The 19917-nt window shown below is 38.7% G+C and overlaps 2 protein-coding genes across 2 annotated transcripts; both read left to right on the top strand.

Annotated features, from left to right (window-relative positions):
• Nucleotides 1-6188: 6188 nt before the first annotated feature.
• Nucleotides 6189-12973, top strand: LOC136261221 (probable serine/threonine-protein kinase pats1). The gene is made up of 2 exons (XM_066055194.1): nucleotides 6189-6239; nucleotides 11790-12973. The coding sequence occupies exon 2, from the start codon at nucleotides 11831-11833 to the stop codon at nucleotides 12971-12973; it is 1143 nt and encodes a 380-aa protein (XP_065911266.1). The 5' UTR covers nucleotides 6189-6239; nucleotides 11790-11830.
• On the top strand, nucleotides 12955-17643 carry LOC136261220 (uncharacterized). The gene is made up of 4 exons (XM_066055193.1): nucleotides 12955-13446; nucleotides 13828-14180; nucleotides 14370-14423; nucleotides 17552-17643. The coding sequence occupies exons 1-4, from the start codon at nucleotides 13106-13108 to the stop codon at nucleotides 17641-17643; spliced, it is 840 nt and encodes a 279-aa protein (XP_065911265.1). The 5' UTR covers nucleotides 12955-13105.
• The last annotated feature ends 2274 nt before the right edge of the window (nucleotides 17644-19917 follow it).

Raw genomic sequence — 19917 nt, 5'->3', positions numbered from 1 at the left:
GTCCGACAATACCGCTAAAAATTGGGGGGCTCGTACTCCCTCTATGCTAAAGGTAACGAAACCATTTTTTGGCCATTAATAGCTAATGAGTAAAGGTGTATTGCATACAAATTTGAAATAAATTGGACATTGTTTACTGGTAGTAAAAATCAAAGTCCGACAACTGATAGTTTTATCCGAGCATAGATTTTATCGGACTAAGCATACTATTGGCTGTAACTCTTAAGCTTTTAATCACACAAAGCTGATTGTTGGAGGATAATTATTGCTTATTGTAGCCTACCTTTTGGTACAATAACCTAAGCTGCAGGATTACCAGGAAGTGGGTGGCAGCTGTCCGAACATCATATTGTCCGATAATTGATACTTTACTCTAGTTTCTACATTATAAACATCCGACTGAAGTGACTTCTATATATAATAAGAGTGAAGAAGAAACCAAAGCTGAACCCTAGCCTACCCCTAACGCTAAGGAACTACTTTTCGCATCCCCTAAAGTTGAATGCTCGGGGCAACAACCTACTAGACGCGTGCCCTAAAGTTGAATGCTCGGGGCAACCTACTAGTGCCGGCACAATAGCCATTAGTGTTTGCAAACCGGTACCGGCTAAATATATACACTTCGTTAATATAATTAATTAATATTTGGTGGTGGCATCGCGCGTATCGCCGATCGGCGAAAAAAAAGATGTTTTGTGATCTGGAGCACAACAGACTTGCAGGAAATACTACACAACATTTACTGCACTGATCACCTCCAAGTCAAGTACCTGTGTGCAGAATATTATTATTATTATTATTATTATTATTATTATTATTAAATACAGAGAAAAGGCATTATGCCTGTGAGTCCTGCTCATTACAATAAACAATTACATTAAGAATAAAAGTTATCAATCAAAATTTTAAAGTTGTCAGTAGAATTAGACGACACTACATATAAATTGGTAAATTATTCCATGAATTGATGGTTCTTACTGAAAAGAATTTACTTCGAACATTCTTTTGGGCATGAGGTTTAAAAAGTTTGAAGTCATGTCCCCTTGTGGCACTTGACAAATTCAGGTGGAAAAATAATTCAGGTTGAAGATTAACATTCCCTTGTAAGATATATATTATATAGCATAAGGCCACACCAAGTCAAACCTTAGTTTCTGGTCACCCGCCCGCATGGTAAACCTGAAACCCTAGTTTATGAGGACTATTATTAATATTACAGGTGCTTAAGTGCACGTGACCCAGCAAGACACTTATTTTTTACTGCAAAAGATCGATATACTCTAATAGAGCATTCAGGGATTCCAATAGAGCAGTCACACTACTCTTAACTCTAATATTAGGTATATATTAGGTATATATGCCACACTAATAAAATGTTTCTAACTATAGCTAGTTTTGTCCTTGATTATATAGCTGTTCAGATTATAACTGTTACTAATGCTTCTGTAACCAAAGTAATTTCAGTAGCATTAACTACTAGTCCATGCAGATGGGCCATAGCTTTAACTTTATAATTCAAATGTAGTCCTCTAATGATTAGTCTAATTCCTTATCACTGAACACTACAGGGGTATGGAAAGCCGGCAACATTCGGTGAGCTTAAGCTTAAACTTTTCCATAACTAAAATTAGATTGGCAAGTAGAAACCCTTATAGTTTAAACATTCCCAGATGATCACTAAAAAACAGTAGTCTGGAGCACTCAATGACTCAAAACTTTGACAGTTACTTTTCTCAAGGTTACTGAATAGAAGGCTGGAAACACATAGCTAGTGGGCTAAGACTTTACATTTGAATGAAGAATTTCTGATGTGAAAATAGAAGTTAAATTTCATTGTGTATCATGATCATATGAACAACTTAGCTATAAGTCATAGTAATACTTTCCTGACATAGCTAATGAGACATTTATTTCACTTGGAAAGCATAAGTAGCTACATGAGCAAAACATTTCCTATAGTATATTCTAAATCAATAAATAAATATATACTTAAATGCTATACATCAGTGTATAGCTAGCCATGATCCATCAACAACTTTCCTAGTGCATTTTTTGCCGAAGCACAACTACTTATGTTGTTGGTTAAGTATAAAATCAACATGAATTTGCTAAATTGAGCAAATAATAATACCATACAATATATTGTCACAGTAGAGTCTATAGTCCTGAAGTCCTGATCATCCGCCCGCCCGCATCCATTTGTAGGCTTGGGAGTGACCAGAAACTAAGGTATGACTTGGAGTGGCCTAATCATGTCAGCACGATGCCTTCGATATGACAATGTAGGAAGCTTGAGGGTAACCAGACGTTCATCATACTCCAAACTGGACAGATCCTGAACACATTTAGTGGCTCTTCTTTGCACTCTCTCCATCCTGTCACAATCTCCAATATAATTGGGTCCCCATACAACATTAGAATATGATGTGGATTGAAGTTTGTTGACCATCTGCATGGCTGAGACCAGCCTAGCCAGATTTAGCAAAAACTTCCTCCACGATCCAACAAATACTGCAGTCTCGTGCACATAAGCACGTTTAAGTGTGTTAATTTATGGAAATAAATACTCAGCACAAGTACAAACTTCCATAGCGAACGCTAGATTACGAACACTTTAATAAATTACGGCATGCGAAACGCGATTTTTCGCACAATACCATTCCTCTCGTATAGCTAATATTTAATTTTACAACAAAAATGTGGAATATACTTGACAACTACTCTGAGTGCAGTTAAATAATCATTTTTGTGATTGTTGATCAATTTCAGTGGCATTGTATGAAAAATCAATTTCTGACTGTTCTATAAGAATATCTGACTGCTCTATTGGAGAGTTTCCTTCAAGTTATACATAGTAGCTATGTTGCATTGGTGTAAATTGACCTATGTAATTTAATGCTGGCATACTGCATGCTATAGTAAAATCATTGTGCCTTTTTCTGAAAAATATCTTCTTTCTCATGCTCAACAGGGCTAACAAGTATAGTATAGATATAACATCTGCATTTTCATTTTGACACCTGATTGGAAGCAAGTGAATATTGTCCCAGTATTCAAAAAGGGAGACCGTACCCTCTGCAGCAACTATAGACCCGTATCATTAACATGCATATGCTCCAAGATCTTAGAACATATAATATATTCACACATTTTCTCCCACCTTTCTCAACACAACATCTTGTGTGATGAGCAACATGGCTTTCGCCATGGTCGATCTTGTGAGACACAACTTCTACTTACTATCAATGACTTTGCTGAATCCTTAAACAACATATGGACAAACTGATGCAATCCTTTTAGATTTCTCTAAGGCCTTCGATAAGGTATCACACCAACATCTTTACCATAAACTACATCATTATGGTATCCGGGGCAACACTTTGGAATGGTTGAAAGATTTTCTTACTGGAAGACAACAGGTACTAGTTAATGGTGAGCAAAGTGACGTAAGTCAAGTGACATCAGGAGTTCCACAAGGAACCGTTCTTGCTCCATTATTGTTCTTATGCTTCATAAATGATTTACCAAAAAACATACTATCGACAGTAAGATTATATGCAGATGACGTCATTCTGTACACCCCTATTAACTCAAAAGAAGACTGTTACCAACTTCAGAGAGATCTGGCTATTTTGGAAAGATGGGCAAATGAATGGAAGATGGCATTTACTGTTAAGAAATGTGAATTTATCAGAATAACGTACAAGAAAAAGCCCATATTTTACCATTACACTTTGTATGACACTGTTGTGCAGGAGGTGATGCACACCAAGTACCTAGGTCTTACTATTGACTCGAAGCTATCCTGGTCTGAACACATTAGACAGATAACTAACAAAGCTAACAGTATCAAAGGATTTTTACAACGTAACCTTCATAGCTGCCCAATCTCGGTCAAAGTGAGTTGTTACAAGTCACTTATTAAACCAATCCTAGAGTATGCCTGTGTGGTCTGAGACCCTTATACACAAAAGGATATCTTAGCTATTGAATCAGTTCAAAGACGGTGTGCGAGGTTTGTGTATAATAATTATTCTTCATATGCAAGTGTCACAAACATGTTACAAAATTTGAATTGGCCACCTCTGGCTCACTGCAGAAACCAGCTGAAAGCGATCACAATGTTTAAGATCATACACCAATTAATAGATATACTGGCTGATACCATACTCATACCAGCTCCATGCATCTAACTACTCTCTATGAGGTCATTCAATGAAGCTGTTACAGCCAAACACAAGAGTAAACTCATACCTTAACTCATTCTTCCCTTCAAGTATAAAGATTTGGAATAACTTACCCAACGACCTCATCACCTGTTCAAGTTTAGACCAATTTAAAGCAAGGCTAGCTGAACATCAATTAACCACATAATTAATTTTGCTGATTTATTATCTGTGCTTGTATATACTCTTTGTAAGAGGTTTTGCACAGTAAACAATAATAATAATAATGATATGCAATGTACTATTTGGAATGGATATGCTGAGCCCACTTATGCATGGGAGCAGTATTAGCAATAATTATAGTAGCTATCAAAAGCAGAAACCAAGAGTTTGCTCCAATTCCATAGTTGATGGTAGGGAAGAGTGGCTCTGCCGGATACTGTGAGGATAAGTGACTCTGCCGGCTACTGTGAGGATAAGTGACTCTGCCAGCTATACTGTGAGGATAAGTAAAATCAAATCAAAAGTTGAGATATACACCTGAAAGCAATCTTTAAGCCAACAGTTTAATGTACGTACTTTTGTATATCCTATCTGTGTGGGCCACTCTTATACATTCATGTAATTTTCCAAACTACTAAAATCCTGCCTCAAAAACTTCACAACCAGGACACAGTGCAAGACAACTTTTCAACCATTTGAATTTTGTGAAAAGATCTTAATAATATATTAATACGACAGAGTCATCACAATAATTACTCTAATTCATTGGAATAAGGCTACTGTTCTTATTAAATGTTTGATCTAATCCATTATAACTATGTCAATTTTTAAGTTCCAGTAAATCATCTGATTGGCATCTCATTATAACAATTAAAATCAAAATTTCTTCCAAATCACAAATAACTAAACTTCATTTTTAGTGATTTTGTGTCATGGAAATAATACTATGCTTTTAATGTTTTGCACAAGATATGATAATAGCTACTAGACATGATCGAGACTGAATAAGTTGGTACTTTAGTGCAAAATTAGCTACGTACCAGGAAATATCATGGTTTTGCATGATAGTTTTCCATGCAGACGTGATTTCAAAGCATGTAAAAATTTTCTGCATGGGGAGTATACCATCTGACCTTGTATGCTACTGTATTTGAGTATCACATGAAAGTAAATGATCAGATAATTATAATTAAGTTCTGATTTAACTATCAAAAAGGTGTGCATGATTATATCTATAATAATATATGCATGACATGCATGTACGTATCTAGTTATGGCTATATAGATCTGGCCATGCACTCAAGACCTCTGGATTACATCCTTGCTACAGAAATGATCATCTTACTATATGTTCACAGTCATTTATAATCATATAAAGTCAGCACTATTCAGGGGCGGATCCAGGAGCTAACAAGGGGAGGGGCACAAACAGGCTAAGTTGTAGGTGGTTGGGAGAGCCAAATTCTCTAGTTCAGTGCTGCATTTTTGAAGCAGCAAATAATCACCTCTTAATAGTGTCTCATTATTGATTTTTGCCATTTTGGCGTTTTCAGATGGTTGTGAAGCCTTAAAAGCGGTTTAAAAGGCTCCAAATGTCTAAAAACAGCAATACTATAATTATTTTTAGAGGCGCTTAATGTGCACGAAGGTGCTGGGTAGTCTCGTGCCCAGACCTCTTTTTTTCTTTTTGTGTGGGGGCGGAGAAAAAGGGTCTGGTGGATCTCCAATACATTTTTTGTGCAGCTGGATCTACAACTTTTGGGGATCGTTGATTAGTGGTGATGAATAGCAAAGGCCTGTTAACGAAGCAACAATAGGAAATACGGCGCGTTTGCTTGGCAAGGCTGCATCCTTGGGTACGCGCGCCGTATTTCCTATTGTTGCTTCGTTAACAAGCCTTTGTTATTCATCACCACTAATCAACGATCCCCAAAAGTTGTAGATCCAGCTGCACAAAAAATGTATTGGAGATCCACCAGACCCTTTTTTCTCCGCCCCCACACAAAAAGAAAAAAGTGGTCTGGGCACGAGACTATAGGTGCTGGGTGACCAGTTTCGCTTTAGTTTCAGGTGAATTTGTAATAAATGTTAATAAAATGTGCATATTTTCATAAGTTTATAAACTGATCTTGGCCTAGCTGACAAAGTTTAGTGGCTATTTTAAACAGAAGTATTATTATTATTATTATTATAAGTAGCTATGGCTGGCTCCTCCACAAGGTGTGTGTGTGTAGGCTGGGGGAGGGGGGGCATTTGCCCCAAATGCCCCATCCTGGATCCGCCATTGCTATTATGCTGAGTGCCGTAAAACTTTCACTAGAAGAGTTTTAGTTTTGCACAATAAATTGCGATATCGGCTAACTGTAAAATTTGCCGTCAGTAATCAAGCCATCGCTGTAAGTTTATACTTACTCTGAGCAATCATTTCCATACTTTAGCACACCTAAAGGTGTTTATTTGCACGAGACTGCAGTATTTGTTGGATTGTGAAGGAATTTTTCGCTAAATCTGGCGAGGCTGGTCTCAGCCAGATGGTCAACAAACTTCAATCCACACTATGTTCTGCACACAGATACTTGACTTGGAGGTGATCAGTGCAGTAAATGTTGCAGTATTTCCTGCAAGTCTGTTGTGCTCCAGATCACAAAACGTGCTTTTTTTTCGCCGATTGGTGATGCGCGCGACGCCACCACCAAATATTAATTACTTATATTAAATTACCTATACTCCATTAGTCTCGCGTAGCCAGACCCTTTTCTTTCTTTTGTGTGGGGGCGGGAAAGAATATTAGGGGTCTGGTGAACATAGTATAGCATCGTCGTTGGGCTATCCCGAGATTGTGTAGTCTGGCGGCGCCCGCCCCTTCGCATAGAGTATGCGAAGGGGCGAGCGCCGCCAGAATTGAGATTGTGGGGATTCTACTGCGCAGCTTCCGGATTGTTGTTTGGTGCAAATTACGTACAGAAAATTGCATTGTCTTTGCAACAACCGGCCATGCGCGGTTTGAGCATGCGCGTATTTTGAATAATAAAACGCGCGCAATACCGGGTATAACAGTACGCAGGTATCGAAGCCGTTCAATTCCGCGTCAGTTAAATCATGGTATAACCGGAATTATACACACTTTTACAGTAAGTATACCAGAAATGGTAGGATCATCACTAGTTAGCAAATACCAAAACCCTGTATTGCACGCATTTTATTATTCAAAACACGCGCATGCTCAAACCGCGCATGGCCGATTGTTGCAAAGACAATGCAATTTTCTGTAATCTGCTACATTTGCGTCCTGTTACCATAGATATTTCAGTAGAGTAAAGTATCAATTATCGGACAATATGATGTTCGGACAGCTGCCACCCACTTCCTGGAAATCCTGCAGCTTAGGTTATTGTACCAAAAGGTAGGCTACAATAAGCAATAATTATCCTCCAACAATCAGCTTTGTGTTATTAAAAGCTTAAGAGTTACAGCCAATAGTATGCTTAGTCCGATAAAATCTATGCTGGGATAAAACTATCAGTTGTCGGACTTTGATTTTTACTACCAGTAAACAATGTCCAATTTATTTCAAATTTGTATGCAATATACCTGTACTCATTAGCTATGAATGGCCAAAAAATGGTTTCGTTATCTTTAGCATAGAGGGAGTACGAGCCCCCCAATTTTTAGCGGTATTGTCGGACGCCCTCCGCTTTAATGTAGCCATGCCCACCAACAGAGTTTGTATGCTTTTGCTGCAACAAATACACCAGTGCTAAACCACACAAGAAGGTAAATAAACATCTCTCTAGAGTAGAGGTGTGTTTTAAAGTTGATATTCAGGATATTTCCATTGGAACGCAGTATTTTTGACTCCTAAATGAAGGAGATGCGCGCGAGGTGGAAAAATGAAGTTATGCAAAACCACCTTCTGACCACCTACATATGCTAGTCTTGGTGTCCTATCACAAATACTGTCACGAAAATTGAAAGGCTTTTCTTTCTCTACCTTATATGGGTGAAACAAAAAGGACGAAAATGTTGCTTTGTGCATCCATAGAAGGTAGAAAATGGAATATCTTTTCATTTCTATGTGGTATTCGCGATTGAGGCACCAAGACTAACAAATGTGGTTGGTCAGAAAGTTGTGCCTCGTAATTTCATTTTTCCACCTAGCGTGCATCTCCTTAATTTAGGAGCCAAAAATACTGCGTTCCAATAGAAATATCCTGAATATCAACTTTAAAACACACCTCTACTCTTAAAAGATATTTATTTACCTTCTTCTGTGGTTTAGCACTGGTGCATTTGTTGCAAAAAGCATGAACTCTGTTGGTGGGCATGGCTAAATTAAAGCGGATGGCGTCCGACAATACCGCTAAAACTTGGGGGCTCGTACTCCCTCTATGCTAAAGATAACGAAACCATTTTTTGGCCATTAATAGCTAATGAGTACAGGTATATTGCATACAAATTTGAAATAAATTGGACATTGTTTACTGGTAGTAAAAATCAAAGTCCGACAACTGATAGTTTTATCCGAGCATAGATTTTACGTAGTGGCTATTCGTCCGGTTCCAGACGCCGATTTAACCAGGCTATTCGTCCGGTTCGGATCGCATGGTCCTGTTCGTCCGACAGTGTCACCCATAACTCGAGTATCAAAACACACTAGTTGTATGAAGGTAAGTTTTTGGGTGAGTTCGAGGTGAGCTAGGGTTGGAGCGAGTGAAGCGAGCGTCCCGGCGAAGCCGGGCCAACCCTAGCTCGCCTCGAACTCACCCAAAAACTTACCTTCATACAGACAGTGAAAGTCATCATTGTGATTAACAGGCAAACGTCCCGTTAGGGTTAGGGCCGGGTTCAGCTTTGGTTTATTCTTCACTGGGTGTTTCTTCTTATAGGTTTCTTCTTGAATGACGGTATATAAAGTAGAAACTAAGAGAAGTGGGTAGCTGGGAGCCACGCACTAGAGTGTTTACGATCCTTGCCTCACACATTGGAGGTTTTTTTTCGTTTGAGGACCCTTTTTTGTCTAAGTTTTTATTCACGTGAACCGAGCCGGACGAATAGCTTGGTAAAATCGGCGTCCGGAACCGGACGAATAGCCTCTACCTAGATTTTATTGGACTAAGCATACTATTGGCTGTAACTCTTAAACTTTTAATCATGCAAAGCTGATTATTGGAGGATAATTATTGCTTATTGTAGCCTACCTTTTGGTACAATAACCAAAGCTGCAGGATTCCCAGGAAGTGAATGGCAGCTGTCCGAACATCATATTGTCCGATAATTGATACTTTACTCTAGTAGCTATGGTAACAGGATGCAAATGACGCAACTATTAGCAAATCACGTCATTCGTGCCAATCAACAATCCGGAAGCTGCGCAGTAGAATCCCCACAATCTCGGGATAGCCCAACGACGATGCTATGCTATGTTCACCAGACCCTTTTCTTTCCCCGCCCCCACACAAAAGAAAGAAAAGGGCCTGGCTACGCGAGACTAATACTCCATAGTAAGACTGGACAACTTCTAAAAGCTTGAGAGAGAGTTTTGGCCCAAAAGAATAACATTGCAAATTACGATGGTGAAAAGTCAATCAATTTCAAGGTATTTCTCGTTATTTTCACTAGAAGAGATGGATGAAGTTTGCTGTCACTCTAGTGTTTTCTTGATTAGACCATAGATAATATATATTATCTATGATTAGACCTACCCCTACACAGTACACATGCATGACTATAGTTTGTAAGTCGATTTGAAGATATCGGTTTGCGGACCCCACTTGTGACCATGATACTAGTATACAGGCACACATTTTTTAATGATTGTACTACATAATCCAAAGCTAAGTATGTAGCGTATATGTGTAGTACAACAATTTGTGTACGTTATAGTAATCATCAGTAACAACAGTGTTAGAGAGATTTCAGTACAGAACACCACACTTTTATGAGTGTTACATTAATTTTGTAAACAATCAGCAGCTGAAGGATAATAATAAACAAGTACACAAAACAATTGGAGTTTTCAACTAAAATATAGGGACCATAGCACATTGATAAAAGTACTGAAACAAGCTGGAGTATAGTGCATGATATTATATATAATATAGATCACAGTAAAACTATAAGAAGTGTTATAAGTCCTACTGTGCATTTCACAGGAGGAGAGAGACATCTTATTTTGTTAAGACAATATACAACATAAGTACAGGGGTCAAGACTCAGGGATACCATACACTGGGTGGACAGTACAGGAGCCCCTGCAAGACTTACTATTTAATTAAATTGCAATACAAAAGGCTTACACTTGGGATATAGTTAACACCTCTTATAGTTTTACTGTGATTTAATATCGTATACACTACTCCAGTTTGCTTCAGTACTTTTCATCGATGTGCTATGGTCCCTACTCTAGTTGAAAATTCCAAATTTTTTTGTGTACTTATTTGTTAACTTTTTTTTGTAAATTGTTATGACTGGTGAACCCACACATACCGCATCAAAAGAAAGAAATGGCACTGCACATCCCAGCTACCAGAAAGGTGAAGTATGGCATTATGCTTGTTGTCAGCCATGTTCAACCAGTTACACAGCATTACAAATCAAGAAGTGTTCAAAAAGCACCTCTGCAATCAATGTAGCCACTATCATAGATAGCATGTAGTATATAATATCTATGCCACTATGAAAAATACAGAAGATTTCTGTTTACAAAGGGAAGCCATCATGTGCTACTGCCAAATCAACACCTTTCACTGTCAGCAAAGATGAATGGGACACAAAGGAGGACACTGGTAAGTCCATGAAGAATGCATTGTATGCTCTGCAGTATGCCAAAAGGCACCTCTCGGGCTGAAGTGACATCGAACAGTGAAAAAAAATCAAGCCCGTAGCCTTAGCCATTATCAAGTTACACTTGTCTGAAGGCATCAGTCAGTTACTTACTTATAGTTAGTCAGTCAGTAGAAAATTCTGTTTATCAAGTTTTTTAAAAATTCCGTAGTGACTTGAATTGTTGAAAGTGTATCGGGTCAATCTGAAGGCTTGTTTGGGCTTAACCTAACCAATACTTCCTCATAAAGTACAGATACAACATTTTAACTATAGCATAAGAAATAGAGACAAGTTTGAGGATCAAAAGTTCAGAGACAGCAAGGTCACTGCAAATTTAAAAAGAATTTATTTTAAATGCACAGTCATAATAGCTACTCAACTTAGACAATTGTATGATGTCATTCCACATTCTCTAAAATTTATGGTACGAATGCAAAATGTACATAGTTATACTGGCATAATGCTTGATGCTTTGCTAGCCTATTATGCTCAAGCAAGCCTAATAGTGTCTATGTCAATGACACTTTGTGCACTAGAGCTGCAACAAGGAAGCAATTTTTTAGGCATTGCATAGACATCTGAAATTACTGTTCATCAGCAAATAACATTCTTGATCCTTAAAATGATAGAAACTAATTGCCGCCCAGAACATGTTTGTTAAGTTTAGTTAGATGTTTTTTGTCAAACTTTGATAGCTCTGTTTAATTTAAAACTGTGTAATTAAAATGTTGATGTGTTGTATATTATAACATTCTTGTAAATTTTACATAGATATTAATTATATCGTTTCTACAGGTGACAATGAAAAAACCATCAGAGAAAACAAAGCTTATGCCATGACATTGGCAAAGGGAGAGGCTAATCCATCTGGTATATCCATATATGTTCTGGGACAAAAAAAAGCTGGAAAGTCCTGTCTTGTCTCCACTCTCTTAGGAGACAAGTTTGAAGAGCGCATAGCCACTCGTGGTGCTGATGTAGATGTGTGCACTTCTAACTGGTCTCGTATTGATAAGGCAGGAATCCTTGAAAAATTACAGAAATTATTTCATACCAAACTTAAGGTAACAGCTGAGATCAAAATCTCTGCTAAACGTGTTGAGCCCCTGTCCACTGCATCAAACAAGCGAGAACTCCAGCAAAGCTTGCCTGAACTTCCTGCTGCAGTTAAGGCTGATCTGGAACAGGCTAAGGCAGCAGTCCTAGTTGATGATGATGGCATTAATGTTGTTATCTGGGACTTTGCTGGCCAGTCAGTCTATCATGGGCTACACTCAATGTTCCTCAAAGAGGACAATTTAGCCATGGTAGTATTTGATGCCTCTCAAAACCTCCATGACTCCACACAAGGTAGAAATGTTGTTAGAGATCCATACACAGAAAAGTCTGTAAATCCCACTACGACTGGTGCTGAAACCGTTTGCTACTGGCTGAAAGCAATCCACTCCATTTGCCACAAAGATGGCACAAAGCATGGTTCAAAATCTAAACTAGTGCCTGTAGAGTTTCTAGTTGCAACCCACATTGATGCTATAGGAGACGAGAAGGCCATTGAGCAAAGAAAAAAGCAATTTATTGATTGGCTGGTTCTCTTACTAAATGGGAAACCCTATGCCCAGCATTTAGTTGGTATTGGGAATGGCCTTAGAAGCGCTTTGGAAAAGTATTGCTTCTTTATAAGCAATAAGGTTAGGAACCACAAGGAACTAGATCGGTTAAAGGCTGAATTGGTCGAAGCCTCCCAATATATTCTTAGTCAACAGCACCCAGTTGTCTACCTAAATATTGAGAAGGAGCTCTTTGCAACCAACAAGGCTGTAATCACTACCAAGGAATTCCACACCATTGCTAGTAAATGTGGCTTCTTTGCTGCCATTGGTGGTGAAGAATTCAAAGGTGCATTAGCACACTTTCACAGTAAGGGCACAATTTTGCATTTTCCAAATGCAGAATCATTGAAAGAATTAGTATTTCTCTAACCGAAATGGCTGACAAAATTGTTTGCCTACGTTATTGTTGCACACCCGTATAAATTTGATGCCAGTGACCATGATGTGCAATATGAGCGGCTTAGGAATCATGGTATTTTGGTGGAGGATTTTATCTCCTGCATGGTTCAAAAATTTAATGAAGACCAAGGCTTTCCATTGACCAGTAAACAAGCCACTGAGTATATAAAGCTGTTTGGGTTCATTGCTGAAGTTAATAGTAGCATCTATTTTTTGGAAGAAGAATTACAACCACCAAAACGACAAGGCAAAGTTTTTATTGTACCGCCAATGTTGCCTTGGAATTTGCCTGAAGCTGAAACTAAGTTGTCTAGTGATAAAAATGAAAATGTCTGCATTGTTTACTTCAAATTTCCTGACAACTTCATCCCCGTCATGGTATTCTACCAGATGCTTGCTGCCTGCATTGACAGAAATATTGAACAAAGTGAAAACCTTTGCCAGTAAGTTTGCAATTTAACTAGTACATTTTAATGTCTATGTGACTTGGTAATAGCAAAATTAAATTGTAGTAACTGTAGATCATCAAATGCAAGGCTGTAACACATTACACCACAAACTGAATATTTTAAGACATCTTGTGTCCAGATTGTTGAGTTTCCTAGAAACTTGTACTCAATAACTTACATAGTTTAAAACAGTTTTACAGAGCCCCGTGCTACAGAAAAAATTGTCATTGGAAAGAATAGCACAGGGAAGTAACTATATATAACACTGGTTTTCACCAATCATAGCCGGCTTAACTTATTAAGTCACATATGTATGTATAGATACTTAGTAGTGCTAATATGCATTCAAAGCATTTCATTAGTACTTATTTATAGACTGAGGAGACATATGATCAAGCTAGTCCTGGGAATTGATCAGTACTACTATGTTAGTCTTTCGGATGAGAAGGATAGTATACGACTAGCAATCACACCTGATGAGTATGGGGTTGTCAGCGCTGTAGGACTGCAGAATAGATGGAATTTGGTTACGTTGTTTTGTGCCAAGCTCAAGGAAACTATGGCAACATTTATGCCAGCTTCTGCTCCTCCAGAATGTTACATTCCTTGTAACCTGTGTCCTAAGCTTCATCTGAAGTTAGATGAGATCCGAGCTAATCAAATGCCACTGTGCTGCTCCAGAGGAAAATTGGCCCCTGATTACTATCAGAGTCTCAGGCAATACCCAGGTACATATTAACTGTGCACATGTGTTATGATGTTATATATGGTATACGAGTACAATGGTGTGATTGCTGTTTCATATTCAAGCTTCAGCATCAATATCATTTATAAGTTGTTGTTTTGTCAAGTTAAAAGTACTATGTGTGTACAAATGAAGAGATTGTATTAACTTAGCTACTACTTTTCACTGTTAGTTGTACCAGAAAACAAGACTAACCTTAGCACTAGTTCTGCAGCAAAAGACTCTGGTAAGCTTGCTCTACATACACAATAAACATAGATATGGCAGTTTATAACCCATCAATTTATATGTACTGCATGTATCATACAGTACCGTACAGTAGTGCTGTATATTCAGGTTTTCATTTTCCTACAAAGACCATAAACCAGTCTTGCAGTACCTTTGCAGTATTGATCAGATGTAATCAAGCCCAAAAGTGCCTTCAGTACAACCAATATTTTTCCACAAAACTTTGATTTCTAATCAGTAAAATTTTGTTACTGACCGACTAAGTATCTGACTAATGCTTTCAGACCAGGATAACTTCAATAACTATGAGCTTGATTGATTCACTGTTTGATGTTGATCAGTCCAGCAGGTACTTTTTGGTGTACTGCAGAATGCACAAAGCACATACATCATGGACTAACGTTTGTCCTTTTTGTGTCCCATTTCTTTTGCTGACTGCACAAGGTGTGGATTTGTGGTAATACACAATGGCTTCACTGTGCTGACTATCACATATTATAATGGGAATTGTTTGGTATTGTTTGCTTTCCATAGTGACAGGATTGCTATCAGAGACACTTGTCATACTGTTCTTAATTTAAGTTGTGTCAATAGCTCAAAATGAAGCATAAAGGCCACTTCACCTTTTAGTGATTGATAGTTGGGCATGTATTTAATTTGATGATATGTTTCATGTCATTCTTTAAATTGTACATAAACAAAAAACAATACATGGCTGACTAGGGATCATTATTTTATAGAAATAAAAAGGTAGTAATACAAAAGGGTTGCCTACACCTTTAGATATACTAGTGAATATTTAATCAGTTGTGGCTATAAACTGAATTAGGGATTAAATGTTCACTATATAGTGTATCTATATATATAAGGTGTAGATGACCTCACTTGTACCATTTCTTTTAGTGTTGTACTGATTCCCACTTTTTTAGGGAAAACTGATATCCGATATATTTTTACCGTTTTACCCAATACCCAATTGTAGGTCTCTACAAGTTATACTTGTGCATACTCCACTAAAAGTAGAGCTAGTAAAGCCAATGCCGTGAGGTTTTACACTGACCTCAACTCAAAGTTGCTAGTCAGACAAGTGGGCTAGGGCCTGAACCATCACTGTTTATCTTTGTGGTTACCATAAAACATAAACCGGCAAATTACCTAAGTACCTACCAGAGCCTTTGACACCAGGTAGTTGGGAAAGGTGGATACGGCTGGACACGGATGCGGACACAGACACCACTTTTACATTTACAAAACAGTTATTTTTATACCTAATGTTGTTTTTACAGCAGTATTCGCTTCCAGACCCAGGCGTTATCCATTTATAAGTGCATGTGCGAAGCACTGTAAAGACCATATGTGACTGGATTTTGGAAAAACGATCCAAATCGCACATTAGAAGTTTCGAGATAAACGGTTTTAAAGAATTGAAGCCAGCATAACTCTCCAAGGATAGCAAGCACGCGTATGAAATTTACACAAAAGATGCATCAATCTGTTACCTTTCAAGCCACTTCCAGTACTTGTAGCTGCTTGCACAGTTTCCCGCCAAATAAGATAGAAAATCTGAGCAGTTGGACGAGCGAAGTAGTATCACGAGTGCTCACAAAGGGGTGGAGGTTGGGGGGTGGAGGTTGGGGGGTGGAGGTTGGGGGGTGGAGGTTGGGGGGTGGAGGTTGGGGGGTGGAGGTTGGGGGGTGGAGGTTGGGGGGTGGAGGTTGGGGGGTGGAGGTTGGGGGGTGGAGGTTGGGGGGTGGAGGTTGGGGGGTGGAGGTTGGGGGGTGGAGGTTGGGGGGTGGAGGTTGGGGGGTGGAGGTTGGGGGGTGGAGGTTGGGGGGTGGAGGTTGGGGGGTGGAGGTTGGGGGGTGGAGGTTGGGGGGTGGAGGTTGGGGGGTGGAGGTTGGGGGGTGGAGGTTGGGGGGTGGCGGGGAGGGCAAAAGATAGGCCTCAAAATGGAGGCAGACCACGATTGGAGTCCAGACACGAGATTAGAGGGCTGTGCTGGCTCCTTAGTGGCTTATATGTAGCAAAATCTACAGAGAACACGTCTGGCCAACATTATAAGGCTGTCCACCAGTAAACCACTGATTCTTGCCAAGCCAGGTCCTTCACAAGGCCTGAAACCGCCATTTGGGCACTCCACACCACCCAGAAAAGACGTCTATTGAAACCAGCCTCGTGTAGTTTGAGTAGTGCTGAGGGTCAAAACTTGTAGTACGATAGTGTAGCTATCCACTGGTGGTGTTAGTTTGATTTTGCCTGATGTGCGATTTGGTTCGGTTCTGTAAAATCCGGTCACATATAGTGTTGTACACGTGCTCTAGAAATCTATATTCACTGTCAGAGATTAAGCTGGCATGTCCCAACCTAATCTCGTAGGCGGCCAGGTCCTTGAAACCCTCAACGCTTGGTATAAGCGCCTACACCGTATACTAAAAGGTGTAAGATTGTGGATTTAGCCTGTTAAGCTAAGTTGCATGGGGCATACAAGCTAATCTCTACAATTATATAAACTTAACTCTGTATTAAACTTTAGAGCACGTGTACAACACTGTATGATCTTTGGCATTCTGTGGAGTGCTGGTCTAGTTCTTCGCACGTGTACTTATAAATGGATAAGCACTATGACAAGATTGATGCCCGGGTCTGGAAGCGAAGACTGCTGTAAAAACAATGTTAGGTATGAAAAAATAAATGTAAAAGTGCTTTTTGAAAATGTCCGTGTCCGCGTCTGATCATATCCGCCTTTTCCAACTACCCTTTGACACCAGCCCTCCAGTGGTACTGCAACTACTGAAGCTGAGTAGACTAATAATCTACTGGCAACAGCCAAGTTCCAATTATGGTAAAAGCAGCTAATTATCGGCTTCTACCCATTACCGATCTGATTATCAGTACAACTCTAATTTTTTTTAATTCCTAATTTTTTGTGTACTTTTTAATTCAGCATTATGCCATTATTTGTATTACTAGTTCATCCAAACTTTGAACAGATTTCTTGGTACAGTATATTATACACATTATAGAATAGGATATCAGTATGCGTCCAATCTTTAAACACATATTTTACTATGTAGGTCGATGTATTGGTACATATACTATTGGCATGTTTGTATACATTCACTGCAGGTGATGGAAGCTTACCACCTATAGCTTTTACAACAAAAGTGAAGCAATATGTACACTTGTCACATGTTTGTGTAGATCCAATTGATTTTTAAAAACCAAGTATTACTCTGATCCTTAGGGGTGCTCTACAAAAGGCTGTTAGCTGAAAATTGTTTCTATTAATTTTAACTTGTAGTCTTCCAGAATGTTTATTATTATAATACAAAGTGGTCACCTACACATGAAGCTTTAGTTAGGAAATGAACTAATAATTATTATGACTGTACATACACAGTGTGCATCATGCTATCCATTCACTATAGTCTATGGCTACTGTATATGTACATAATTATTATTCTCAAGATGTTGCATGCTATTTGCCAGTTATACTGCTACAATGTTTTCATATTGTGCTTGTTTCATAGCACCCAATTTGCCACAACTGGCACGTTATCTTGAAAAGTTGAATGATTGGGAAGATTTTGGTATATTCCTGCTACCAGAAGATGATGCAGAGCATCTGACGCAGGTAAAAATGATGACGGTTTATGTTTGTTTTGTTAGCTTATTTAGTATGTAATTTATCAAATCACAAGTATATTATTAGTATCATACAGTACGGTAGTACTGTATATTAGGGATCATGCAGAACTGGGCTTTTTCAGCCACAAATATCACCATAAAACCAGCCTCAATTTCCCTTCATGACAGCCTGGTAATATTGTTAGGCACAGCCAAGCCCAAAAATGTGTTCAGACCAACCCCAAACCCTTCAATAATTTTCTATTTAACAGAGTTTTATTCTGACTCATTGATGCTTCAGCCAAGCATAACTCAAAAATGGATATAGCTACAAGCTTGACTTCTTCACTGTTTAACATCACTTCGCACGAGATATACCTTTTTGCCAACTGTGGTACGTACAATACACGTATCATGGACTTGCCTTTGTCCTCCTTTGTGTTCCAGTTCTTTTCACTGACAATGCCAGCACACTATGTGGCTTCCCTGTGGCTGTGTTGGTATCTCTCCCATATTTTCTACTGGATTGATTGCAGAGATGCTTCTCATTCTTTGTTTGTAACACTATATAACGGACTGATATAGATTAAACCGAAGCATAATGGCCACCATTCAATTTTGAGTAGTTGGGGTTTGCCAATTGTCATGTTGACTGGATTGATTGCAGAGGTACTTCTTCTGCCTGTTCTTCATTTATAGCACTGTATAACTGGTATAAACATAGCTGATAGTGAAGCTTCACTTTCAAGTCAGTAATTGATACCTAGGGCGCATGTTCGGATGAAAACCTTAACTCTGGCGCCATCCTTTCTTTTCATGCGGTATGCATGGGTTCTCCAGTCATAGTAATGTTACAAAATGGTACCAAACAAGTATAAGGAAAGATTAGGAATATTAAGTTTGATTAGGGATCGTAGAAATAAAAAGTAGGGAAACAAGGGAGGTCACCTACACCTGCAGATATACTAGTGGACATTGTTAATCCCTAATTCAGTCATGCTACTGAAGTATAGGGATTAAATGTTCACTAGTATATCTGCAAGTGTGAGCAACCTACACTACTTTTATTCCTGTGATCCCTTATCCTTGTACTTGTAATGTAGTAGATGTGAAACTATGTTAAAAACCAGATGCCATGCAGCTAGCTGGAATAAAAATACATAATTTATTTTCTTGTGCAATAATTAATAATTGTAAGTATAGATGGTAACCACTTGGGCTTTCAGTAATGTTGGGTAGGGCCAGGTCTGGTATGAGTATAAACTGCATGCAAAATTTACCAGCATGTTAGTAAGTAGACATTAATTTTTCACATAGGTATAAGCTACCATATTTAATCATATAAAGCAGGGCTCAAGTAAAAGTCAGGTCCTTATACAGGCTGGGGATGCTACCTTAATTCAAAGATCAGAATAAATTAATTTGTAGGCAAGGCTTAATATGGACAACCACATTGTGACTTCTCAAATTGGTGATGCCAACAGTAGCTGTGTACCTTTGGTGATCCCTACTAACAGTGATATTGATATGTATGTGACCAGCCGAGTGAAAACCAGACTAGTTTGGATAATTGTGCTCTTAACCCTCTCACCGCCACAACCGCCATACGGCAGTTTCGATATATAAATGCCCATAGCATCACATTCTAAGCACTCTGTAACTTCAGTTGAGCGTTTTAGTAGCTCCTGCACTTATCCTGTAGTGGCCACGCCCTTAAGTGAACGGGAACAGGGATAACCCATCTCAATCGCATACTTTCAGTGTGTCGATAACAAGCATTGTAGACGATTCTTTGAAATGATAAAGGCGCTACTAATGAAGAGAAACAATAAGGAGAAGGATTGTATAGGTTGGAGTGGGAGTGA

This window comes from Dysidea avara, chromosome 7 (genome assembly GCF_963678975.1).
Source record: "Dysidea avara chromosome 7, odDysAvar1.4, whole genome shotgun sequence".
Classification (NCBI taxonomy): Eukaryota; Metazoa; Porifera; class Demospongiae; order Dictyoceratida; family Dysideidae; genus Dysidea; species Dysidea avara.
This window is presented reverse-complemented; position numbering and strand designations above follow the sequence as displayed.

Excerpts from the sequence above, each read along its gene's own strand:
- LOC136261221 (XM_066055194.1), top strand. The coding sequence starts at position 11,831 with ATGACATTGGCAAAGGGAGAGGCTAATCCATCTGGTATATCCATATAT.
- LOC136261220 (XM_066055193.1), top strand. The coding sequence starts at position 13,106 with ATGGTTCAAAAATTTAATGAAGACCAAGGCTTTCCATTGACCAGTAAA. Across the intron at positions 14,181-14,369 it reads GAGTCTCAGGCAATACCCAG|TTGTACCAGAAAACAAGACT; the intron begins GTACATATTAAC and ends TTTCACTGTTAG. Across the intron at positions 14,424-17,551 it reads TTCTGCAGCAAAAGACTCTG|GTGATGGAAGCTTACCACCT; the intron begins GTAAGCTTGCTC and ends CATTCACTGCAG.